This window comes from Hoplias malabaricus, chromosome 9, assembly GCF_029633855.1.
Source record: "Hoplias malabaricus isolate fHopMal1 chromosome 9, fHopMal1.hap1, whole genome shotgun sequence".
In the NCBI taxonomy this organism is placed as follows: Eukaryota; Metazoa; Chordata; class Actinopteri; order Characiformes; family Erythrinidae; genus Hoplias; species Hoplias malabaricus.
This window is the reverse complement of record NC_089808.1, coordinates 1,834,925-1,861,328: the sequence shown is the minus strand read 5'-3', so window position 1 is coordinate 1,861,328 and position 26,404 is coordinate 1,834,925. Positions and strand designations below refer to the sequence as shown.

At 43.5% G+C, this 26,404-nt stretch overlaps 1 protein-coding gene across 2 annotated transcripts in view; it reads left to right on the top strand.

Moving 5' to 3' along the window:
* The window catches only part of zgc:109889 (uncharacterized protein LOC553542 homolog), a 38,828-nt gene extending 12,883 nt beyond the window's left edge, over positions 1 to 25,945 (top strand). Inside the window, exons 2-10 of one of the 2 annotated variants that reach the window (XM_066682117.1) lie at positions 7,655 to 7,793; positions 8,917 to 9,051; positions 16,266 to 16,419; positions 18,174 to 18,291; positions 18,892 to 18,969; positions 19,706 to 19,884; positions 20,115 to 20,399; positions 21,917 to 22,308; positions 22,447 to 25,945. In XM_066682117.1, coding sequence (XP_066538214.1) covers positions 7,661 to 7,793; positions 8,917 to 9,051; positions 16,266 to 16,419; positions 18,174 to 18,291; positions 18,892 to 18,969; positions 19,706 to 19,884; positions 20,115 to 20,399; positions 21,917 to 22,308; positions 22,447 to 22,604 — 1,632 coding nt within the window. In that variant the 5' untranslated portion in view covers positions 7,655 to 7,660 and the 3' untranslated portion in view covers positions 22,605 to 25,945. The remainder of the gene's footprint in view (positions 1 to 7,654; positions 7,794 to 8,916; positions 9,052 to 16,265; positions 16,420 to 18,173; positions 18,292 to 18,891; positions 18,970 to 19,705; positions 19,885 to 20,114; positions 20,400 to 21,916; positions 22,309 to 22,446) is intronic. The other variant, XM_066682118.1, reaches the window with a different exon arrangement.
* The last annotated feature ends 459 nt before the right edge of the window (positions 25,946 to 26,404 follow it).

Here is a 26,404-nt window from a genome sequence, read left to right as displayed (position 1 = left end):
CAGGGGTTAGACAATGAAGCTGAAACACCTGTCATTGTAGTGTGAGAGGTGTCAGGGCTAAATTGGAGCAGCCTGGTGGACAATCTTCATTAACTGCACACTGCACCAGTAAGACCATGTGCATCCAATGGTTCAAACACTGTGTCCTGAAGGCGGTGCCGTGTATCAGGACGACAACGCACCAATACACACAGCGAGACTGGTGAAAGACTGGTTTGATGAACATGAAAGTGAAGTTGAACATCTCCCATGGCCTGCACAGTCACCAGATCTAAATATTATTGAGTCACTTTGGGGTGTTTTGGAGGAGCGAGTCAGGAAACGTTTTCCTCCACCAGCATCACGTAGAGACCTGGCCACTATCCTGCAAGAAGAATGGCTTCAAATCTCTCTGACCACTGTGCAGGACTTGTGTATGTCATTCCCAAGACCAACTGACGCTGTATCGGCCGCAAAAGGAGGCCCTACACCACACTAATACATTACTGTGGTCTAAAACCAGGTGTTTAACTCTGTAGTTAACAGCTATTCACAAAAGTGTTCTACAAAAGAAAATGTGATTATTAACATTTACCGGTGGGATTCATCTACTGCTTTGTAGTGTTTATTTATGTGTGGTTATTCAATTCTTTTGGGAATTTAGTTTCAGACGTATCAAATAAATATTAGGCTACAACACACACTTCTAAAAACGTTATCATATTTTTTTTGATGCAATAAAACATGGATTTGTAATTTATTATTTGTAAATTATTTTTACTGACAAAAGCTCAAAGGAAAACGTTTCCAGTATTTTGACTTGCCAAGTGGATGATAATGATTTTTTTCTTTTTTAAAACACGAACAAATTTAGAATCTGATGCCAAAGAGGAAGCCATAAATGCAGAGGATTTTACTGGTAATTTGGAGAGACGCAGGCTGCCATCAAGAGTTTTTATTTATTTATTGATAGATTTATTTTATTTATTTATTTATTTATTTTTAATCTTTACACTTTTATATACAGGGGGTCCTCGACTTACGACGTTGATCCGTTCCTACGTTGAGTCGTAAACTGATTTTCGGTGTAAGTCGGAACATAGGTACATACTGTACATAAATAACATACTGTAAGCACTGATCCTATCCTAACACCTATCCTCCTCGGTCCCGAGCTGCGTAACCGTGTATTCTTCTGCCGCGCCGCGCACACCACACACGAAGTTCACGTTACGACGTTTAAGACGCAAAACCACTTAAATCGAAACAAGGCTTTATACAGTAAATGGGAGATGTGTCATAACCACGAAACATCGTAACTCCGGACTGACGTAACCCGAGGACCTCCTGTAGTGCCTTTCTAGATACCCAAGACAATCAACTTTGTCCTTTTGTCTGATTTAAAAAAAAAAAAATAGTTCATGTTAATTAATAAGTTACAATTTTCATTGATACTTTTTAGGAACTGTTCTGAAAATGATGTTTGTAGATTCTAAACGACTGGGTCTTTTTTAAGCAACAGAGTTCAGCCAGAAGCTCTGTCTTTTTCTTTTTGTGGCAGTTTAATTGATTAATTATGGAGCATATCACTCTCTGTCAGACAAGCATAAACTGGAATGAAATCTGTAGCGCTCACTTCCCATGCCCCCTTCCCCTCCTTCTCTTTCTTTCTCTTTCTCCATTAACCCATCCCTCTATTACTTACGCTCTGCAGAGCACTGATCTGTGGGTACAGTCCAACCAAATGCTCCAGGGGATCAAGATCACAGTAGGCTGGCCTCGCTGATAGGTGCTCGTTTACTCAGCCTTGCTGCTTTATTTATGGAGCAATAGAGTGAGGCTGAGAACGATGGGTGGGATTAAAGGAAGATTGAGACAGGAGAGAAATGGAGTGTAAATATTTTATCTCAGGAGTCTGTGTTTGGGCTTTCACAAAGGTGTGTGTGTGAAAGCGAGACATCATCAAACATTCAGGTTTATGCGGAACACACACATCTCCTTTGATCACTTCAGATTAGCTTGACGTGTGTTTGTGGGGGTTGTTTGTTGACCTTCTTCTGACCTTGGATTTTCTTACCTGAAACCATTCAGTGAGTTTGAAATAAAGGCTTGAGGTACTATGAAAACATTCCTTAAGTTTAATGACACTCACCCAGTCATTCACAGGCCTTTACACACTCACCCAGTCGTTCGCGGGCCCTTACACACTCGCCCAGTCGTTCGCGGGCCCTTACACACTCGCCCAGTCATTTGCGGGCCCTTACACACTCGCCCAGTCGTTTGCGGGCCCTTACACACTCGCCCAGTCGTTCGCGGGCCCTTACACACTCGCCCAGTCGATCGCGGGCCCTTACACACTCGCCCAGTCGTTCGTGGGCCCTTACACACTCGCCCAGTCGTTCGTGGGCCCTTACACACTCGCCCAGTCGTTCGTGGGCCCTTACACACTCGCCCAGTCGTTCGTGGGCCCTTACACACTCGCCCAGTCGTTCGTGGGCCCTTACACACTCGCCCAGTCGTTCGTGGGCCCTTACACACTCGCCCAGTCGTTCGTGGGCCCTTACACACTCGCCAAGTCGTTCGCGGGCCCTTACACACTCGCCCAGTTGTTCGCGGGCCCTTACACACTCGCCCAGTCGTTCACTATGGAGAGGAATTAGTGCCAAATTGAAAAGCAATTGTCTCTGCACGTCATTGCTTTTCCACATTAACGTGAAGAATAGGTGCCAAAATGAAAAGCAAAACTGCTATTACGTTGTTTTCACGTCACTTGACCTCTTCCCAAAAAACACATGAAAATTTGCATTTTAAAAACAAAATGCTTAATTATTGTTAGAATTTAATGCCATTCACTTCGAAATGTAATCAGTGCACAACTGTGATTCTTTACATCATGAGGTACGTGCCATTACTTTTAAACACATAACGTGACAAAATGAAAAAACTAATATCCATTACATTGATTCAGCATTTAATTTTTAAAATACACATCCGCATGTAATAATTTTGGCACATGTTCCTCGTGTTAGTGTGGGAAAGCAATGATGCGTGTGCACTGCATTTCATATTGTCCTTTTGCGGTGATTGTTTTCAATTTGGCACTAATTTCTCTCCATAACTTACCCACGCCAAAGGACCCTTAAATAGCCGTTCCACTTACCAACATGTCTGGGACTGTGGCAGGAAACCAGAGCGCTCACTTAGAACTCATGACTTCATTTGAAACAAAGCCTGCAGTTCCGTGATTCTAGACACCACTGACCAGAAAGTGTCTAGCTGCTAATTCTCTGTGGTATTTGAGGGTGATTACTCCAGACAAGGGTGGTCCTGGGGGAGTCTAACTCGAATGAACACTGCCTATGGATTTGTTCAGAGACTAGCCTTCATACCTGTTCTTTATGTATTTTCAGGATTCAATCACACAGAGCATGTTTGTATCAACACAGAATCCACCTCAATAACAGAAATGACCATGTCATGTCTCAGTGGTGTCTGGGCACAACCTGCCAGCCTTATTGTTGTGTAAAAATGTACGTCCCTGTAGACGGTGTGGTCTTATTACTGTGTGTTTGTCTAATAATTGCAGGAATTCTTTGCATCAAACTACACAGTGCTTCACAACAATCTTCCACAGCAGGGCATTTCCATGGTAATGTATGTGCATCTTATGTTGCATAGTTAAATTCATTTACAAAGGGCTGTGATGTAGGTAAAATATCCAATTGTGTTTTTTAAATAACAATTAAATCAGTGTTTTTATTATTATTATTATTATTTATCCCTTTTTAAATGTGTATTTTATATTTCCAACTCGTGCGTGTGATTTTACAGCACATGTTACTTGTGATTAGATTAATTCCACTCTGGAATTTACAATATTTATTGAGAGAAATCTCCCAAATTTAAAATGTAAAAAGCCAGTATTGCTGAAGTTTAATAAAGAATGTAGCCTTTATGGGTTGTGATGGAAATATGGGATCTTTCATTCCTACATCTGCATCAATAAGATGCTGAAATGCTATGGGAGTTATGCAGTGGACCTCCACTAACGCTGTTCTGCTCCGGTGTGAAATGATGTGAGAGGTCCGTTTGGTTCTGGATTTGAGAGCTTAGACAGAAAGTCAGACGGATCACATGACTCAGTGCTACAGGTTTGTGTGGGGCTCAGTGTGGAGACGGAGGTTTTCTCCTTTCTGTGACTGCCGTGACCTGTGTTTGTTGGACAATGAATGCTTTTAAAAAGACTAGTTAATCTACGAGGTTGTGACTGGTGCTGTGTATTGTTTAAACATGTTCTATACCTTACCCTTCTATACCTTGTGTTGTGACTTACAAAACACAACACAAAAAACTATATATATATATAGTTTTTTGTGTTATGTTTTGTAAGTCCAGTATTAGTATTTGTACTTCTAATTCTTAATTTTAATTGTTTATTTTATTAATATCTCTTTCGAGTCACAGCATTGTTCCCCAAATGTCGTTGACTGTGAGGACTCTGTAGTTTGAGGCTTTCTATCACAGACAGGACTGACAACACAGTCACTGAAATTAAACCAAAGAAATTTTGGTTATTGAAGTAATTCAGTCATAAAAGTGTTGAATTGTCAAACTCAGGCTGAGTGATATAACAATCTCATAGATTACATCTTCAGCATAATCTCAGGGTTTCTTCATTCGCCGATGAGGAGATTGATCAGTTCTGAAGGTTGCCCTAAAAAGTAAGGGTTGTTCCAGTGAACCAGTTCTGTCAGAACAACTTCTGAGCGTGTGTGAAACGATTATTCCACCCATGAACTCTTCTGTCGCACAGACTGGTAGTGCTTGTCTTGTTGAATTTCATGGGCTAAATCTCAAATTTAGGTCAGTTTTCTCATTGTAGGTTGTCATCTGTTAACATTTATATCCTTATCTTGGTTTACTTATTTACCTATTTACATATTTACTTATTTGCTTGTATACTTATTTATTTATATACTTGTATACTTGATATACTTATTTACTTGTATCTTTATCTTGGTATACTTATTTACTTCTATACTTTATTTACTTTTATACTTATTTATTTGTATACTTATTTACTTGTATCCTTATCTTGGTATACCTATTTACTTTTATATTCTTGGCAAAGCAACAACCTTGTGCTTTACATAGAAATATTGCCATTTATTTTTTATCTGCTGTGTGTTGCTGAATAGATCTGAGAGCTGTGGATTTCTCCTTCAACTTCTCACAGCTCAGTTTAGTGATTAAAGACCATTTTCTCTTTAGTGTTTATTTGAAAGATTATTAGGTCCCATTTTATTTAAATAATCCCCTCCTAAATTATCTAAAGATGCAGTGCTTTCCCCAGATAATCGGCACGCCAGATGCCAAGCCCTTCAAAGCTATCACTGCTGTCACATGTTCAGAGATACTCTTTAAAATATTGGGGAATGTAGTTTATAATACATTCCTAAATCACATTACTACACCTTTTTATTGTTCATGAAATTATTGATAGAATGAATGATTAACTTAGTTCCTAATCAATCAGTCAAACAGTGTAGTCAGTTAACTTGCAGTATTCATGTCACTGAATGCTCTTTGTCCTCATTGTGTGTGTGTGTGTGTGTGTGTGTGTGTGTGTGTGTGTGTGTGTGTGTGTGTGTGTGTGTGTGTGTGTGTGTGTGTGTGTGTGTGTGTGCGCCAATATGTCTCTTGTATTTCTGTGGCTGCAGCCAGTGGCTCATTAGATCTATGCTCTCTGTTGTCTGCTTTGGTGCAAAACCGCTCAAGATGTGAACTGGCCCCAGGGGAAATCTCACACACACACTCAGCTCAGTGAGTGTGGCAGAGCAGAGATGTTGGCTTTAATGCGAAGCTCTTTATGCTGCCATTATCCCTCATCAGAAGGTCCAGGCTGGAGCCCCTCTGTGTTTAGAGTGGATGTGTGAAAGATGGCTCAGTGCTCGGCTTCATTCTGCCTTTTCACACCGCCTCTCACTGTCTGCCTGCTGTTCTGTTCCGCGTTTGTGTTGCTCAGGATTTGGTCTTGGCTTCCCTGGAGGGTTTCTCTTAGCTTTCTTATTTCTCCAAACTGTTTACAGATCGTGACACCCTCTTTTATCTTGTTATGCTGCTATCACAGAAAGAAACGGGGCATTTGTTTCAAGAGCACTGGCTGAATTCCCAATTATTATTTGAACATGAGCCTATTCTTTTTTTCCCTCTCTCTGCATTTCAGAAACACAAATAAAACTCCTTCTGTTGTGGCCCTGATGCATCATGTCTAATTGATTTGAATATATACTCATCCGTCCAGTAGGAGGAGTAAATGCTGATTTAAGTAACATTTCCATTCTGATATAATGTTAAGCAGCAGTAAATAGAACAGATGAAGTACAGGGGTTGGACAATGAAAGTGAAACACCTGGTTTTAGACCACAGTAATGTATTAGTGCGGTGTAGGGCCTCCTTTTGCGGCCGATACAGCGTCAGTTGGTCTTGGGAATGACATACACAAGTCCTGCACAGTGGTCAGAGGGATTTGAAGCCATTCTTCTTGCAGGATAGTGGCCAGGTCTCTACGTGATGCTGGTGGAGGAAAACGTTTCCTGACTCGCTCCTCCAAAACACCCCAAAGTGGCTCAATAATATTTAGATCTGGTGACTGTGCAGGCCATGGGAGATGTTCAACTTCACTTTCATGTTCATCAAACCAGTCTTTCACCAGTCTCGCTGTGTGTATTGGTGCGTTGTCGTCCTGATACACGGCACCGCCTTCAGGACACAGTGTTTGAACCATTGGATGCACATGGTCTTACTGGTGCAGTGTGGAGTTAATGAAGATTGTCCACCAGGCTGGTTGAATCTGAATGTTCAGACACTGAAATGCCATATCAATGCTGTATGTAAAACTCTCAGCTGGTGTTTGATGGGAACTAAGGATATGTCATCGATTGGGGGGCCATTGCAGCGTTGCTTGGTTCCAGTGTTGTTTTCCCTGAAGTTAGTGCCAGAGATAAACAGAGTGAGAACTGATTCACGGTTTATCCACTGTTTACTGTGGGGTCAGATCATACATGATACGTGTGGAAATGTTGCCATGTTGTAAGCTGCCCTGCTGAATAGTAGAGAAATGTAGCTGGCACGCTTCAGCCACGTAAAACAGTCCCGGAAACATGCAAACAGAGCACTTTCCTGTTTTTATTTACGTATATATATATATATATATATATAAATGGGCAGCACAGTGGTACAGCAGGTAGTGTCACAGTCATATCCCATCGAGATGTACAATAATACTTTATTTGACGCTCTGAGCTCTCTCTGGATTATCATTATCTCAACACCCCCATGGACATCACATGCTAAAGAACCTACTATTCTTTGAGTCCAGCTGGGAATTAAATGTTGGTGGAAACGTATACAATGATTCCACATTAGGTTCACAAATGGAAAGTGGTCTGTTTGTGTGTGAACGCTTTCTTTTATACTCTGGTGAGCACCAAAAAACAGAGACCACCTGAGCATGTCTGATTCTAAACTTATTCTCTTTGTTTACGTATGAACACAATACAAAAGAAGGACATCTAAATGAATCAAACACAAGATGCGACATAGTTCAGCTGCGAAACAACAGTTTGTCCGTTCTCTATGCTTCATATCTCTCTCTCTCTCTCTCTCTCTCTAGTAAACCATGCCTCTGGTTAAGAGGAGTATTGAGCCCAGGCACCTGTGCAGAGGGGCTCTGCCTGATGGGGTCACCAGTGAGCTGGAATGTGTCACTAACAGTACCCTGGCTGCCATCATCAAACAGCTCGGCAGCCTCAGTAAGTCTGTTCATCTACACAGTCCTCTTTTTGACCGCCATTCCATATATATATTTATACATACAAACCGTATTCCAAAAAAGTTGGGACACTAAACAAATTGTGAATAAAAACTGAATGCAATGATGTGGAGATGGCAAATGTCAATATTTTATTTGTAATAGAACATAGATGACAGATCAAAAGTTTAATCTGAGTAAATGTAACATTTTAAAGGAAAAATGTGTTGATTCAAAATTTCACAGTGTCCCAAAAAAGTTGGGACAAGTAGCAATAAGTGGCTGGAAAAAGGAAATTGAGCATATAACGAACAGCTGGAAGACCAATTAACACTAATTAGGTCAATTGACAACATGATTGTGTATAAAAAGAGCTTCTCAGAATGTCAGTGTCTCTCTGAAGCCAAGATGGTAAGAGGATCACCAATTCCACCATTGTTGGGCAGAAAGATAGACCATTAATGCAGAGAACTATGTTCAGGTTCTAGAACGACATATGCTCCCATCTAGACGTCATCTCTTTCAGGGAAGACCCTGCATTTTTCAACAAGATAATGCCAGACCACATTCTGCAGCAGTCACAACATCATGGCTACGTAGGAGAAGGATCCGGGGACTGAAATGGCAGCCTGCAGTCCAGATCTTTCACCTGTAGAGAACATTTGGAGCATCATAAAGAGGAAGGTGCGACAAAGAAGGCCCAAGACGATTGAACAGTTAGAGGCCTGTATTAGACATGAATGGGAGAGCATTCCTATTTCTAAACTTGAGAAACTGGTCTCCTCTGTCCCCAGACGTCTGTTGAGTGTTGTGAGAAGAAGGGAGGGAGGGGGGGGGGGTGTCACACAGTGGTAAAAAATGGCCTTGTCCCAATTTTTTGGGGATTTGTTGACGCCATGAAATTTTGAAACAACATATTTTTCTCTTAAAATGATACATTCTCTCAGTTTAAACTTGATCTGTGATTTGTGTTCTATTCTGAATAAAATATTAGATGTTGGCGCCTCCACATCATTGCAGTCAGTTTTTATTCACAATTTGTTTAGTGGGTACTTCATTCTCTTCACTGGTGTTTCGTATCTAATTTCTTAATTTCGTGTCTAATTTCTGCTGACCCTTTGCAGGTCGCCATGCGGAGGACATCTTTGGGGAGCTGTTTAAAGAAGCCAACAGCTTCTACCTGAGAATGAACCACTTACAGGAGCGTGTGGACCTTCTGGCCGTCAAAGTCACCCAGCTGGACTCCACTGTTGAGGAGGGTAAGGTCCTGTGCCTTCTCGGGTGATCTGATCTCACGCTATCAGAGAGAGAGAGAGAGAGGCGGAGAGAGATCTACTTTGAGCGCTGTCCTCTTTTTAAAACCTCCACTGAGACTATAGTTAGCAGCATGACATAGCTTTTTTGCAGCAGGAGAAATGGAGAATGATTGTTTCGTGTGCAGAAAAAAGCGTAATCTTCACACGTTTGTGCGCTCTTGCTCTTTTTTTCTCAATCTAGCTGAACTTGGATCAGTGTTTCACGTCTTTATATTTAGTGTAGAACCCTGACACTGCTTCTTTTCTCTGAACACGGTGATGGTTCAGTTACTCACTAAATGAAGGATAGTGGGTCTGAAGTGTTCCGATGTTTTCCCCCTTGGTTTGTTTTGTTTGCACACACTGTAAAATCCAAGTGCACCAACATGCGTCACTGTTCTCGCTGCTGATTGGTCGGAATTGACAGGAGGAGGCGGGAGCAAGAATGTAAATACAGGAAGAAGGTTTATAACCAGTTCTCTGTTTACCTTCCTACTGCATCCAATATGTAAAGCACAACCTGGCTACGAATGCCATTTAGCACTGACCTGCGGCGTACACCTTACTGTTGGCTCAGATCAAGGTCGGACCACGAACCACACCTTTGTGAGTTCGTTTGGGACCGGAGCAGACCACCTCAAGGGTCTTGGTGCGGTTGTTTTTGGTCTGTATCTGAGTGCGATTACTACTTTCACATTTACCTAAGCGAACCGCACCAAGGGTGTAAACAAACCAGAGGTCGATTTAACCGGACTAAAGAGTACAGTACAATTAGTCAAATTAAACATTGTGTCTTTAGACGCGTGTATAAAGGTAGTCTTTGCGTTCTTTCTCTCTTTTTAGTGCTTTATAAAGCTGCTTTGGTAACGTTCACAGTTTAAAGCAAATCGCACGTCTGATCTCAGCGAAGCCTCTCTGATCTTCGTGCCTGTGTTTGATGATGTTCAGTAAACAGATGATTATCAGTGTTAATCAGAAACATGTTCTAAAGGGATTAATCAGTGTAAAGAAGCTTCAGATTTAAAAGTCAGATTTTGTCTTTGTGTCAGTAACTTCAGAACAAGCGCCAGATAATTTACAGCGTTATGGCCCCCACTCCCCACCCCACCACCCACTGACTTGTCGACACAGTGGGCATATACTCACGTGTCCATTTAACCCTGGCCTTCTGTCTGTAGTGGACTGCCCTGTGGGAGAAAGGCACACTTCCCCACCCATGCTTTTAGTGCCTTAACTGATAAAGGCCTGCAAAGGAATCCATTTTGTGTGTGTGTGTGTGTGTGACCTGATGATGACCTGATCTTCATGTGTGCTGCTGCAGTTTACAGTACAGAAGGAAGAGCTTCAGAAAACCAGCAGGATGGGGAAAGAGGCAAACATAGATAGCATATACAGTGCTAACACAAAGGTTCTTGAGTATATAAACTTCATATAGCATGTGTATATATAGCCTCAGGTCCTCATAGTGCATAAAAACAAGTCTCTGTGGCTGTCTATAAATGTGTGTTTGAGCCGGCTGGGGGTTTATTCCGAAATCATCAGCCCTTCCCCCTCTTTAATATCGGCTATGATTACTAATTTATAGCCAGCCATCAGATTTCTGCTGGCCTTTCATTTTCACTGACCCATGAATACAAGGTCAGAAATGGAGAGAGTGATAGTCTGCATATTGGAAAAACACAGAAAATGAAGCGTAGCGCTCTGTAGGCATGTGTTCAGTCAATATATCTGCACACAGAATGCACGATGTAGGAGAGAGACTCCAGACGATGTTTAATTATTTTCCCCCATTAGTTTTACACTTGGTGTAATGGTGAAATCTTCTGTGGCTGCTACTGCTCTGTCTGTGTGACGTTAGAGGCGACTGAAGAGTGATGAGTGATTACTTGCGAGCTGTATCAGCTTCTTGACTCTGTTGAATACTGAAGGAGAAAACATCAGACACCAAACAAGGTTTGGCAATTAGCTTGAATTTGGGATATAAGGGCAATTTTTTTCAGGTATTTTTTACACCGTGAGGCCCTGAAAGAAAGAGACAATTGGGAAAACCAAGCACAATTAAAGTAATGAACCAGTTTGAAAAGCAGAATGGAATGAAAAAGCATAATCAAACAGTACTTTTAAAATCCCAAAAGAAGGCAAGCTATCATCATCTACACAGTTTATGTGCGGCGATAAATTGCATTTCCTAGAGTCTAGGACATACTGAAGTCTTGCTGTAGATTCTCAGGCCTCCAGAGAGCCCCAGCGGTCTAAGCATTGACCCGGGAGTCCCACAGTGGGTCATTGGTGTCGTTCTCTGGGAGGGTGAAATGGTGTCCCTTCACCTTATCACGTGGAATGGTGCCAGCTAGCACAAGCGTCTGTCGACTGATGTGATAGACCTGGACAGTTTGCTCTCCTCTGGCACATCGGGCTAAATACATAGCATAAATACATAGTGTCCCTCAGTATACCTGTGAATATCTATTAAAATAAAACTAACACAAACTATATGATTATATCACATGGTTTCGTCTGAGCGTTTCTCCTCCTCACACAACACATCATTCCTCAGCCAGTTAAAGCCAAATATGAAATGGCCCATAAAACTTTACCAGAAATAATGCCAGTAAAAATGTTTAGGTTATGAACTAGACATAATGAGATCAACGTTACTAATTTAAGACAGGGGTAATTCGGCTAACAGCTAATGGGGTGAAAACAATTGGGCAAAAACATGGTATATATAAAAAAAAAAAAAAAAAAAAAAAAGAAATGCTGCATAGCTCTAATTTTCTCACCTGCGTGTGTGAGAAATGCCACTCTGCTTAATCTTTAATGCTCAGTCAGGCACTACAGTGGCCTCGAGGCCTAATCAGAGCTCTGATGGGGTGCAGCTAATCTGTGACGGCTGCAGTTAGAGAGTAAATGGGTCGCTTCCAGACTCCTCACATCAAAGCCTGCAGTGTAATGCAGCACCAGGCTCGCTCCCCCCCCACCCCCCCCCCCCTCTGTGGCAGACAGACCCCAGATCAGCTTAATGAAGAGAGGCTCATGAATAATGAACACCTCCACATGTACATGAACATCTCCACTTGTCTGGTCTCAATTAAGTCTGCTAGGAATGTGTTATTATATTAACGATTATTAAACATGAGCAGAATGTCTAGAACTCGTTTAATTGAGAACACAAGAAAAGGGACCCTTCCATTGCACTGCTCCAAGTCCCAATGTAGATGGGGGTCACTGATGTTGGCTACTGCTTGGACATGATGACCTTGGGCATGTTTGTACACAAATGCTGGCGCCTTAATGAGTTTCATTATCTACGTACAACCCTCTTGTTAACCTGGAAGTGGTTTCTAATGTAGACGTGGATTTTAAAACTAAATACTGACCTCAAATCAGTGAGAAAATGAAAAGGATCATTCACAACAGAACCCAGTGCACTAGTCTCTGCTTGTTTGTGCAGTCTTGAATGTACAGTGATCAGTACATAAAAAATATCTTTTCTCTACTTTGCATCCCCCGTGAAAAACGAATTTCCGCGAAGTAGAGGAAAGATGTTTTTAACGAGTATTTGGACTTTTAAAACCCTCCCTGTTACTGTTAAAGGCTAAGCACCACTTAATTGGCCTCCATGAATATTCCACATTATTGTAGTTACTGACAGATATAAGAATGAATTAAAATGAAAATAGCTGCTTAATTTGCTTTAAAACTGACAATTTTATTAAATTGACGGAAAAACCCGAGCTCGCAACGGAAATTCCTGAACGCAACCGTGACGTCACTGGTGGACAACAGCCGAACAACGCCGCGGTAAAACACCGTTATGACTGACTGTTATGACAGTATCTAGCTAAATAACCAACATTATTCATGACAATAGCCTAGCAATAAGCTAAACTCAAATGTAGAGGTACCGTTATTCTTGTAAATGTGATCGAAGTCGAACTCGAATTCATCCGACACTATAAACCTCCGTAATGCAGCTACGTAGCCGAGTATAATCTGGCCCACCGAGTTTAGCGAGTCAAGTTAACGTTAACTAACACCAACTAAAACAGGCGAAGTGAGGGGGGGGGTCTTTTAAACCTTTTTCCTTCAATTAGTAAGAAATAACGTGTTTTCTGACGATCAATAAACACAACTTAGGAACTCGAACTCCACTGTATTTATTTGTTTGACACTTTCATAGAGCTGCTGCTTAACCTTCTACAACCCACCCTTTGCATTAAACAGTCGTTTCAGCTGGAACTACATGTGATATCCTACCAGTTTCTTTAATAGAGTCATTCCTAAGCTGTGATTTAGCGTCAGTAAATTTCACTCGGAGGTACTGTACGTAAGAAATTCTTGTAAATGATAGATATATTTTGTCACCTACAGGCCTAGTCTAATACATGTAAATAATAATAAAAAACACTTTTGGCTATTCGTCTTTCAGGGTTTTCCTACGCTTTCCCTCAATATCTGGGATATAGCGGCCATACGCCCCCTTGAAAAACCCGTGAAGTAGCGAATCCGCGAAAGATGAACCGCGAAGTAGCGAGGGATTACTGTACCTCAGTCTAAAGGCATTGTTAGGGGGCTCTCTGCTGTGGTTCTGCTGTCAACAGCGCTGTAGTAAATTTGATTGAGAACATAACGAGAGAATTTGGACTTTAAGTGTCTGAAATACAACGTGTTAACATTGTCCTTATGTTCTCATTTTCAGATTAATATTATGCTAATTGGACATACATGCTCTTTAAAGCAGCAGTAGGGCATATGGAGCTGAGGCTCACTGCCCACACAGTGATTTGAAGGTGGTATAGTTTTGCTTGTGACTTTACAGATTGTGTGTGTGAGAGAGAGAGAGAGAAAGAGACAGATTGGCCATCTGTCAGGCCCTGGATAGCTCTCTGTTCACCCTCCATAGGCTCCACTTGAAAATCCCTTTGCTTTAAAGAACCTTAAGCTGGATTTTCTCTGGTATTTACCTAGCTCTGCCATATCTGCTGTGCAGAGAAGCAAGGACTGACCACCCGGCTTGGACCTTACCCTTATCTACAACTGTAGCAAACAACTGACCTTAGATCAGTAAGAAAATAAAGGACAACATATACTAGATCCAGCTCACTGATCCTGATTGTACCCAGTCTAATGGCAGTGTTAGTGGGAGCTCTGTGTTGGTTCTACTGTCAGCCACGCTGTAATACATGTGATTAAGAGCATGATGGGAGAATGTCTGAACAAGTCACTCCCAGGTCCCATATGTTGTCTCATTATCTCGTTTTATATAGGAGCTTAGTGGGAATGAGACCTGTGGCATATACAGCACAACCAACTGCCACTCTTTTTAGGCTGCCCAGTTAAACGAGCAAACAGATGGCCTACAATTGGCCGTAGACTGTCTACCAACCAAACATATCCAGCCAAGTGTCCTGTGATGGCATCCTCTGTCCACTGTGCAGCTTACGGGAGTGGCCAGTGGGTCAGCACAGTGTTTAAAAACTCAAGCAGCCCTGCTGTGTCTGATCCTCTCATGGTAGGAGTCCTGACAGGTGGTTAAAGGGTGAAATAGGGATGTGAAAGTATGCAGAGAAACAGGTGGACTACAGTCTGTAATTGTAGAACTACAAAGTGCTCCTGTAAGGTCAGAGGAGCTGATGAAATGGACAATGAACGTAGGAACAAGACGAGTGTTCCTAATCCCGTGGTCGCTCAGTGTACTTTCAGTGACAGTATTAGAAAGTAAATGTGGTGATTGTATATTGACTATACAGTGGAACCTCTACCTACAAACTTGATCCGGTTCGTAAGTGGAAAAGTTTGTTTCTCGAGTCGATTTTCCCCATTTAAAATAATGGAAAAGCAATTAATGCATTTCAGACCCCGCCCCGAAAATCACCCTTTTTGCACTGATCTATGTTTACAACACTCTCAAATTAGTAAAAAAATACATGTAGCGTTACTAAAAATATAAGAGAAATACAGTGGTAACAGTAATAAAAAAGAAATAATAAAGTTGTAAGTGGTTACACATCGCTACCTTGAAGACGTGACGACTGGCTGGAGGAGTAACACAGGCACTGGCTGTATGACGGGAGGTGGGGGGGGGTGGTGGAATAATGGAGAGTAGGCGGTGAATGTGGGGAGACGAAGCGTAGATACGATTTAACTTAGCACGAATTTCAATGTCTGCTATTTACACTAATGCTAAATTGCTAAAGCTACAATTTGCTAATCTTAAAAGCTCACTCAAGTCTGGGGGCGCTGGGAGACTCGCCTATTGGGGTCAGTGGACATTTCCAGCCGCCGGCTCGGAGGAGACTCGGGTTCGTTTCTAGAGTCGTGGTTCGTTGGTGGAGGCAAAAAAATATTCAAATGCCCGGTTCGTATCTTGGAAAGTTCATTAGTAGAGGTTCCACTGTATATTACTGTATAAATATAGCGCACAGCATGGAGGTGCAACAAGTACGACAACACAGGGGTTCTGAGGCTGTGGTTTGTTCTCCCTGTGTCTGCGTGGGTTTCCTCTGGATGGTCCACTTTGCTCCCACAATCCAAACGCATGTTGGTAGGTGAGCGGGCTGTGTGAAATTGCCCATAGGTTTGTGTGAGTGATTGGTTGAGTGTGTGATGAACATGTTCCTGTCTCAATGATTCTGGGTTGGCTGTAGACCATCCTTGACCCTGAACAAGATGAAGCAGTCACAGGAGCTGTATGAATGAATTATATGAAAATGCAAGGTATAGAGTAAGGTTTAATAAACCTACAATGACAATGTTTTCCGAACTTATCGCTCTAAACCAAAATATCTCCAGTGTGCACGGATGCATCCTCCCCTGGAAGCAGCTTCAGCAGTCGTTTGAAGCCGCTTCTTTTGTCTTCTGCGAATCTGGGACAGCCAGCAAGATGGAGTCACCCAAATCAATTTCCTGGCCGTGGATGACTGTGACATCTCTGGAAATTGAACACTGATAGCTAGCAGCAATCTCAGGCAATTGTGCCCCTCGAAAGCCTCACAGGAGTGTAGTGATTTGGTTCTGGCTAGAGCTTGACCTTTATATTAAAAGCTTGACCTTTATTCATTTGCAGAGGCTCCTGATAAGGCCATGTTTCAAGTCAAGTAGAGATCCCACAGAGGGCTTCAGGAACACAGCTTTGTCGTGAGTTATAATTCCCTTTCCTTTGTGTCTCTCTTCAGTTTCTCTGCAGGATATAAACATGAGGAAGGCGTTTAAGAGCTCCACCACTCAGGATCAGCAGGTGGTGTCCCGCGCCTCCATCCCCAACCCGGTCATGGAGATTTACCACCAAGGGGACAAACCTCCTCCACTGAATATCCTCAGTCCATACAGGTCAGATCTGGTCTCACTTCAGTCTCTTGATGAACCGGTTTATGCTCCATAGAGTGGGTCCCTCAAATGGGAGTAATCATTTTAAAATGGGTTCAGTTCAGAATCTCTTCAACTATCAGACCATTCTTTGTCCATGTAATGGCTGTTTCATTAAGTGAAAACCACTTGAGAAAATGGCGGATTGTGTCCTTTTAAGTGTTAAAAAAACAATATTATTATTTTCGTATAAATGTAATTATTGTGGGCGGCATGATGGTGCAGCAGGTAGGTGTCGCAGTCACACAGCTCCAGGGACCTGGAGGTTGTGGGTTCGGTTTCCCGCTCCAGGTGACTGTCTGTGAGGAGTGTGGTGTGTTCTCCCGGTGTCTACGTGGGTTTCCTCCGGGTGACTGTCTGTGAGGAGTGTGATGTGTTCTCCCTGTGTCTACGTGGGTTTCCTCCGGGTGACTGTCTGTGAGGAGTGTGGTGTGTTCTCTTTGTGTCTGCGTGGGTTTCCTCCGGGTGACTGTCTGTGAGGAGTGTGGTGTGTTCTCCCTGTGTCTACGTGGGTTTCCTCCGGGTGACTGTCTGTGAGGAGTGTGGTGTGTTCTCCTTGTGTCTACGTGGGTTTCCTCCGGGTGACTGTCTGTGAGGAGTGTGATGTGTTCTCCCTGTGTCTACGCGGGTTTCCTCCGGGTGACTGTCTGTGAGGAGTGTGGTGTGTTCTCTCCGTGTCTGCGTGGGTTTCCTCCGGGTGACTGTCTGTGAGGAGTGTGGTGTGTTCTCCCTGTGTCTGCGTGGGTTTCCTCCGGGTGACTGTCTGTGAGGAGTGTGGTGTGTTCTCTGTGTCTGCGTGAGTTTCCTCTGGGTGACTGTCTGTGAGGAGTGTGGTGTGTTCTCCCTGTGTCTGCGTGGGTTTCCTCCGGGTGACTGTCTGTGAGGAGTGTGGTGTGTTCTCCCTGTGTCTGCGTGGGTTTCCTCCGGGTGACTGTCTGTGAGGAGTGTGGTGTGTTCTCCCTGTGTCTGTGTGGGTTCCTCCGGGTGACTGTCTGTGAGGAGTGTGGTGTGTTCTCCCTGTGTCTGTGTGGGTTTCCTCCGGGTGACTGTCTGTGAGGAGTGTGGTGTGTTCTCCCTGTGTCTGCGTGGGTTTCCTCCGGGTGACTGTCTGTGAGGAGTGTGGTGTGTTCTCCCTGTGTCTGCGTGGGTTTCCTCCGGGTGCTCCGGTTACATCTAATCTTCCATTTTTCTTTTTTTGAAGTAGAATTTTTACGATTATGTATGTTATTAAAGACATTTAATTATAACTCAGAGCCATTACTGTTTCTATTTTATATACACACACACACACTTATTGAGTGGTCCAAGGCCATTTCCATTTTATTTAGAGCACATGTAAGTGTAATCATCTGACAGGAGTAAGGGAATATACTCTGCTCAGCACTATAGAGGCAGACAGTGAAGCAGTAGCTGAATTGCGAGAGGGGAGTTGATAGAAGAGAAGGTGCAGAGGGAACGGCAGAGTGATAGATGCAGTGTTGTGGCTGTTATAGCGGTTCTGTCTAGACTGCCTTTCACAGGATATGCACAACGGCTCCTGAGAGAACACCTCTAGCAGGAGAACAGAGAGGCAGAGAGAAGATTTGTCAGATTGTTTCCATCAGCTTGGTACAAATAAGACACAGAAAGACAAGGAGACACTACACACAGTGAATGAATAATAACGCATAGCTCGTGTTGCTCTCTCACCTCATCCCTCTCTCCCTCTCTCACCCCAGAGATGACAAAAAGGATGCCCTGAAGTTCTATACAGACCCCTCCTACTTCTTCAACCTGTGGAAGGAGAAAATGCTGCAGGCCACGGAGGACAAGCGGAAAGAGAAGAGACGACAGAAGGTGTGTGTGTGGGTGTGTGTGTTTCTTTATGGCTTGTTTATTTCAGAGATTGAGAGATGATTTTTTTTGTGCTGCTGTGTTTATCCTCTGTTGCTGCTTCCATTGCTTACCATACCATTTTTATACAGTAATGCTATGATTCTTCATTATATTCTAGTTCCAGCTGATTTACAGACCTCTAACACCCGACCCAAACACACACACACACACACACACAACCACACACACACACGTACGCATGACACACACATCCTTCTGGCTACAAGGGAGAATGAGGGACAGGCCTCTTATAACAACAGTCGTTACACAACCCCCTCCCCCAAACACACACACACACACACACACTCTTCTCCAATCCAGATATATGTTAAAATATTGTAAGCATGTGTGTGTGGAGGAACAGTAGAAACACCTTTCACACCAACAGTGTGTTTGTGTGGGTGAGTATGTGTAGACCAGCACTGTTCTCCCTCTTCCAGAATCCCAGTCCTTGTGTGTGTGTGTGTGTGTGTGTGTGTGTGTGTGTGTGTGTGTGTGTGTGTGTGTGTGTGTGTGTGGAGCTGTAGCGCTAACCCCCCAGACTCTCCCCCCTCTCTCCAGACGAGCGCTCCAGCCCAGGCTCACTCGGCCCAGTCTAAGTCCAGGCAGGTGCATTCCAGAAGCCCCCTCTGCTCCGCCGTAAGAAACCCGCCTTACTGCAACCCTTTTTCCCCTTTCTCCTCCTTCTCTCCACTGCTCGTCCGTCTCTCACTCTGGCTCGCCGGCCTGTCATCTGTCCGTAACCATGATTCTCCACCAGCTTCTCTGATTTCTACACAATTAAAACCTGTCTCAGCCTGTGTGTGTGTGTGAGGTTTGGATTTAGAAACGCATGTTTGTGGATTCTTTGTAGAACACAAATGGTGGGTTATGGTCATCGTGAGGCCACACTTTATATTCTCTCTTCAAACTGAAATCTTTTTTATCATAGTTTCTTTTTCTGTTTTGTTCTGCCTTCTTTTCTTATTAAAAATGTATTTGTTTTTTTTCTCTTATTATTTCTGGTGCTGTCTTTTTATTATTTTAATCCTCTTTCTATTTTATTTTTCTCTTTTGGTCATTATTTGTTCATTTCTTTCCACATTTTTCTGTCTCTCCTCTGTTTGTCTCTCTCTCTTTCTTTCTTTCTTTCTTTCTTTCTCTGCTCTCTCTCTCTCTTTCTCTCTCTCTGTGCTCTCTCTCTCTCTTTCTCTCTCTCTGTGCTCTCTCTCTCTCTGTGATCTCTGTCTCGCTCTCTCTCTTTCTTTCTCTCTGTGCTCTCTTTCTCTCTCTGTGCTCTCTCTCTCTCTCTCTCTCTCTCTCTGTGCTCTCTCTCTCTCTGTGATCTCTGTCTCGCTCTCTCTCTCTTTCTTTATCTGCTCTCTCTCTCTCTCAGGAGCAGCAGAAGCAGGTGGAGGATCCGAGCCGTGAAGTGAAGAAGGTTCGTAAGGCTCGGAATCGCAGACAGGAGTGGAGTGTTTTAGCGTACGATAAAGAGTTCCGCCCGGACGCTCGGTTCACACCCTCCCCGTATCATGGAATGTCCTCAGAAGGGTCACTGTCACCAGACAGCAGGTGAGACACACCCACCGCCAAGAGGCCACCAGTTCAGCTTCAGTCCTTTCTCTCTGCTTCCCTCTGGTGGCTTTTTATTTTTATTTTAATGAGCAAGGGTTGCTGTATTCATGTAAGTCTTTCAGCATTCAGCACCCCCTCATGAAAACCACCACGATCAAGTGTGAGTACAATATTAATGAAGGGTATGACGGACTGGCTCATTCCTTCTGTCTTTGCTGTACTCTCAGGTCCGTGGCGTCCGATATGGGCGACCACTCGTACCCGGGCAGCCCCAGCCGGCCGGTTCAGCAGACCACATCCTCCAGTGCTTACTCTAGCAGTGAGGGCAAAGAGCTCCTGCTGGCCCCTACACAGAGCCACACACAGAGCCTGGAGCAGGGCTACAGGCCTTCAACCGCTCTGTCCACTCCAGCGGGCAGACAGACGCAGGGCAGGGCTCAATCTGCACACGGCTCCGCAGCCACAGATCCGGCCCTCAACGGCCCTCGGCCCACACAGGCCAAAGAATACAGGTAAGTGGGTTAAATGCAACCAAATGGGGTGTATTTAATGTCCCATGACTCTGGTGACTTTAATTGCTGTATATTTAACTGATAAAGTTACACACCCACTCAAGGAGGCTTTCCTTTGCTTTGCACCATTTTTCACACATCGTGACTGTACCGTACCACAGCCAAAAGTTTGGACACCTTCTCATTCAGTGTTTTTTTCTTTGTTTTAAACTATGACGGAACACATATGGAATTATGTAGTAAGCAAAAAGATGTTAAACAAATCAGAACATGTTTTAAACTTTAGATTCTTCACAGTAGCCCCCTGTTGCTTTGATGACAGCTTTGCACACGGTCAGCGTTCTCTCAGTCGGCTTCATGAGGTCGTCACCTGGAACGGTTTTCAGTGAACAGCTGTGGCCTCGTCGAGAGTTAATCTGTAGAACCGCTCCCTTCTGAATGTGTTTGAGACCATAACTGGGGTTGTGAAGAGGTAGGGGCTGGTACACAGCTCTATACAGTGACTAGCTCTACTCCACCAATGAGAATGCGTCCAAACTTTTAACTTCTACTGCATATTATATGCTTTATTTATTAAAGGCTAAGCACCACTTAATGGACCTCCATGAATATTCCACATTATTGTAGTTACTGACAGATATAAGTATGAATTAAAATGAAAATAGCAGCTTAACTTGCTTTAAAACTGACAATTTTATTAAATTGACGGAAAAACCCGAGCTCGCTACGGAAATTCTCGAACGCGACCGTGACGTCACTGGTGGACAACAGCTGAACAACGCCGCGGTAAAACACCGTTATGACTGACTGTTATGACAGTATCTAGCTAAATAACCAACATTATTCATGACAGTAGCCTAGCAATAAGCTAAACTCAAATGTAGAGGTACCGTTATTCTTGTAAATGTGATCGAAGTCGAACTCGAATTCATCCGACACTATAAACCTCCGTAATGCAGCTACGTAGCCGAGTATAATCTGAGCACAGAGTTTAGCGAGTCAAGCTAACGTTAACTAACACCAACTAAAACAGGCGAAGTGAGTGTCCTTACCCTGTTTACCTCCATGTTACAGAGGCTCTTGAACACCTTTCGTTGGTGTCCTTACATGCCCATATTGTTGGAAAAGCGCCAGTGAAATGAGCTACAGATAACGGAGTGAGCGGACGGTCCTTTCCAAAGTGCCGGTTTAAAGTGGACAAATTTAGTCCGTGTTCTGGATATTTTGGGATCTTTGGGTCATTTGTTCACAGATGTCCCACTGTACATTGAATGATTGCAGCCAAAAACAACACACCTTTTCCTCATTGTGCATTAAATTAAGTGCAGCTTCTAGAGTGTTGTCCACCATCTACGTCACAGGCAAGACGCCTATTAGAGTTTCCCAACACCGTTGGGGGGGGGGGACCAACGGTCTTTTACATTACAGTGTATGATACTGAAAACATTGACTGACCTGTTTGATGACCTTATGATTAGATTAGCTGTGTTCACCGTGTCCTGTGTTTTCTCCTGCAGTGGTCAGCAGGCCCAGCACCCAGAATACTTCATCCCCCCAGCCCCTCCGCCTCCTCCGCCCCTTATCCCTTCAGCTCAGACAGCTTTTGACAGCCCCTCAGCTCCCTCCTCACTGCCCCCTGGAGCCGTGGCCTCCCTCTCCCGCTCCTACAGCCCCTCACCCCCTACCCCTGCCCTCCCGGTGTCATACACCCCCTCTCCTGCCCACCCGCCACCTGCGGCCCCACCTCCACCACCACCTGGACCTCCCACACACCCACACCCACATACACATCCTCACCCACACATCTTGCCTCAAGTCCCAGCCGAGGCAGCGGCCCCCAGGAAGGGTCCCATTTCCCTGATCCCAATGAGTGATGCCCGCAGTGACCTGCTGGCTGCCATCCGAAGAGGTGAGAGATATATACAGTCACTACCTACTGACTGTGATCTTTTATATTCATTGTAATTGAGTGTAATTGAGAGAACTGGTGTTCCTCTGGTGAACCTGGCACATTAACGTTCTCTCTCTCTCTGTCTCTTTCTCTCAGGAATACAGCTGAGGAAGGTGCAGGAGCAGCGGGAGCTGGAGGCTAAAAAGGAGCCCGTGGGTAACGACGTGGCCACTATCCTGTCCCGCCGCATCGCCGTGGAGTACAGCGAATCAGACGAGGACTCTGAGCTGGACGAGAACGAGTGGTCTGACTGAGGGAGGAGGAGAGAGAGGGACGGAACAGCGTAGTGTAAAGTAGAAGGATGTGATGAGAGTGAAGTGAGCGCAAGTGTGTGATGCAGATTTTTAAGGCAGTTTATGTGACGTAGCTTTTCTCAGACTCTTTGTAAATCATCATTTACGAGTAACACAAACGATGATAAAGGAACGCTCAGACTGTAAAGGATCTTCCAGCTTTTACAAGACGGCGTATAGCTGTCCACGGCTGGTTTTGAATACACTCATACGTCTTCTTTCTTGATTCCGATCCCGACATCTACACTCAGGGTGTCAGCTGATACTCGGTAATAGTCCAGTACTTTGTAATTCATGTGGTGTAAAAGTACATAGGCATTAAACGAACAGGGGCAAAGCTAGGAACGATATCAGCTGTATTAAGTTGATCCAATAACAATGCTTTGTTTTGCTTTACTGCCGTGTACTTACACCATTGGTCGTAGGGTCGGCTTCAACACGCTTTATCTACAGCTTACAGTTGTGAGGTGCGGTTTCAGGAGTTAGATTCCGTGTATTATTAAAGGTATTATAAGCTGCATCCGTTTTTCACCGTAGTTTTGAGCGCAGCCTTTATTTATCCGAACAAGAGGGTGTAGCAGATACGCTTCAAGTCCTCGTACTACACGTACTAGCACCAGTAAAAGCCTGTACAGCGTCCTGTAGAGTATTCACAACAGAAACGATGTTATGCTGCTTATTGGGTTCAACGGCTGGTAGCAGTAACATCACATTCCCAAGAATTTTAGCATTAATTGGCAACGTGTCATAGCTTATTCTAAATTGTGTGGCTGTGTTATTATTGAAAACCCAAAGACTGAATCCAGGTCAACAGCGTACCCAGACAGGATCAGATCCAGGATCAGGACGTCCCTCAGACTGTGTAACATAATGTACAGTTGTTTTTTGGATTGTGCAAATGTCGGTAAGATGGTGTAGTCATGACTCGTGGATCAGGCACATCGTCCGTGCTGACACTGATGTAGAATATCAGACAAGTGCATCACCGCAATGTGTAATGGACAGCTCTTATTGGAAAGGACAATGTCATGGGCATCGTCACAGCTTATTTTGCCATGTCCCCAGGAGGACGCAGCCCACGGTTCATGACTGCTCCGTGTGTCTCTGCCGTCTGCTCAGTTCACAGCTCCTCACCTTTGCTTTGGCTCCATCGCCGCTGTGACAGTACTGAGCAGAAGCTGGTTTTGTGGAGATCCATGATGTGGCTAAGAGGGGTGCTATAAGCTGAAAGCAGTTACCGATTCTCCCTTGTTACCCTCTTTTTAGTTGAAATCGTACCAAACATTGAAGTTGCTTCAATAACAGGGCGATCCCTGCTCCACCCACAAATGTGTCCTCACGTAGCAACTGTTGTCAGGTTAGACAAGCTTTGTAGAACACTGGCAATAATTCCATTCCACTGAAGAATTGTAGCACACAACCAGTTTAGAGTATCGTTGAGTTCATACGGTTTTGTACGTGTGTAAAAGGCATATACGATGAATATAGGTGTTTTTGTGTAGTTGTGTTAATGTTAGCATGGTAGTTTGTTTAGCTACTTAGTCTTGCACAGTAATGTTTCATAACGATATGTAATAACCGTAAGCTAAGTGTGCTACAATTTCTAATTAGCTTGAATGGAGTGGTCCAAAAGTTCTTGAAGCATTGTCCAACCAAGCTACAGTCGCTCGGTTGCGATGTTTGAGGGTGAAGCGTGAACGTCTCTTCAGTCGGAGGTGACAGTGCAGCCATGTGTGTGGGCCACGTGCTCATGTGGAGCCTAAACAACAACTTGTTATCAATATATATATATACAGTGGAACCTCTACTAACGAACTTTCCAAGATACGAACCGTGCATTTGAATATTTTTTGCCTCCACCAACGAACCACGACTCTAGAAACGAACCCGAGCCTCCGCTGAGCCGGCGGCTGGAAATGGCCACTGACCCCAATAGGCGAGTCTCCCAGCGCCCCCAGACTTGAGTGAGCTTTTAAGATTAGCACATTGTAGCTTTAGCAACTTAGCATTAGTGTAAATAGCAGACATCGAAATTCGTGCTAAGTTAAGCCGTATCTACGCTTCGTCTCCCCACATTCACCGCCTACTCTCCGTTATTCCCCCCCCCCACCTCCCGTCATACAGCCAGTGCCTGTGTTACTCCTCCAGCCAGTCGTCACGTCTTCAAGGTAGCGCTGTGTAACCACTTACAACTTTATTATTTCTTTTTTATTACTGTTTCCACTGTATTTCTCTTTTATTTTTAGTAACGCTACATGTATTTTTTACTAATTTGAGAGTGTTGTAAACATAGATCAGTGCAAAAAGGGTGACTTTCGGGGTGGGGGCTGGAACGCATTAATTGCTTTTCCGTTATTTTAAATGGGGAAAATCGACTCGAGAAACTGACTTTTCCACTTACGAACTGATCACGGGTCACGGAACGGATCAAGTTTGTAGGTAGAGGTTCCACTGTATATTTAGCGGGTTTTGTCTTTATATTCCAACAGAAGGACTGGGTAAGATTTCATAAACTCTTTACGACAATCTCGGTTACACGACACTTCCTTTAAAAACGTTCTTTATTTGGTGAAATTATATAATTTAGTATAGATTTTAATGCTTAACATATGCTTTAAGTTTGGCGACAGCATTCTCTGTTTACTTTTTGAAGCACTCTGAATATCTGCAGTAGATTTGCAGTGTACTATATTCAGTTTATAGATTTCCAAACAGCAGGTTGTTGCTGCTGTTGTTTAAACCATATCTCTGTAAAACATTCACCGTGTAGCGTTCTAAAAGATTGAGTTCTGTCGTAAGGCTACTGCCTCTGCTCGTGTATCCACAGCCAACACTGCAAGCCCAGCAGCGTTTCTCCATTCGCAAAACAGTTGATAAGAAATGCTAGAGTTTCACCCGTTTGGACTGAATTCTAATGCCTTCTCTTTTTCTTTTCCTCTGCTCTTTCATTTTCATATTTGATTTGAAAAGCTGTTTGTACAGAGAAAGAGCACCTGAATATTTTAGCTTTATTTTATTTATTTGCTTAACTGTGCCACTGATAGCTGCACACAAAATGAAGCATCAACTAAACTAACTATATAAAGGTGTGTGTGAGTGAGAGTGTGATTGTGAGGAAGTATGGCCTGCAGTTTTTCTGTTAAATGTCTTTGTGTTTAAACATGGTGTTCTATAGGGTTTTGGTAAAACTGCTTGTAAAGTGACTCTGTCTGAATAACAGACAATAAGCATTTAATGTGTCTTTAAGAAGAAGCTGTAGGCAAAATACAGTATGCATGTCTAAATGACCAATAAAATCTCACCTAAAGACACTAGTGCTAGTAGTCCTACTGTGTGCGCTGTTGTACATCTCTCTATCTGCACTCAGCCCGTTTTATCAGCTCCATTTACCAGGTAGGTGCACTTTATAATTCTACAATTACAGACTAGTCTGTCTGTTTCTCCAATTTGTGTTACCTCCTGCTTATTAAGGACCCCCACAGGCCCAGCACTGAGCAGGTATTATGTGGATGGTGAATAAATCACACTGTATAAATGTGGTAGTGGGTCTTGTTCGGAGCAAAGAAAATTAAGTTTCAAAAATGGCATATTCTTCTAGAATTCTTACAAAAGGCAGCATTAAAAAAAGCTTTTTTAGCAAACTCACTCCAGACGTTCAGTGAGGATCTCTGAATGATCCAGTGTTGTCCCAAATGACTGATGATGATAAACAGAATCCACCTGTGTGTAATCAAGTCTCCATATAAATGACCTGCTCTGTG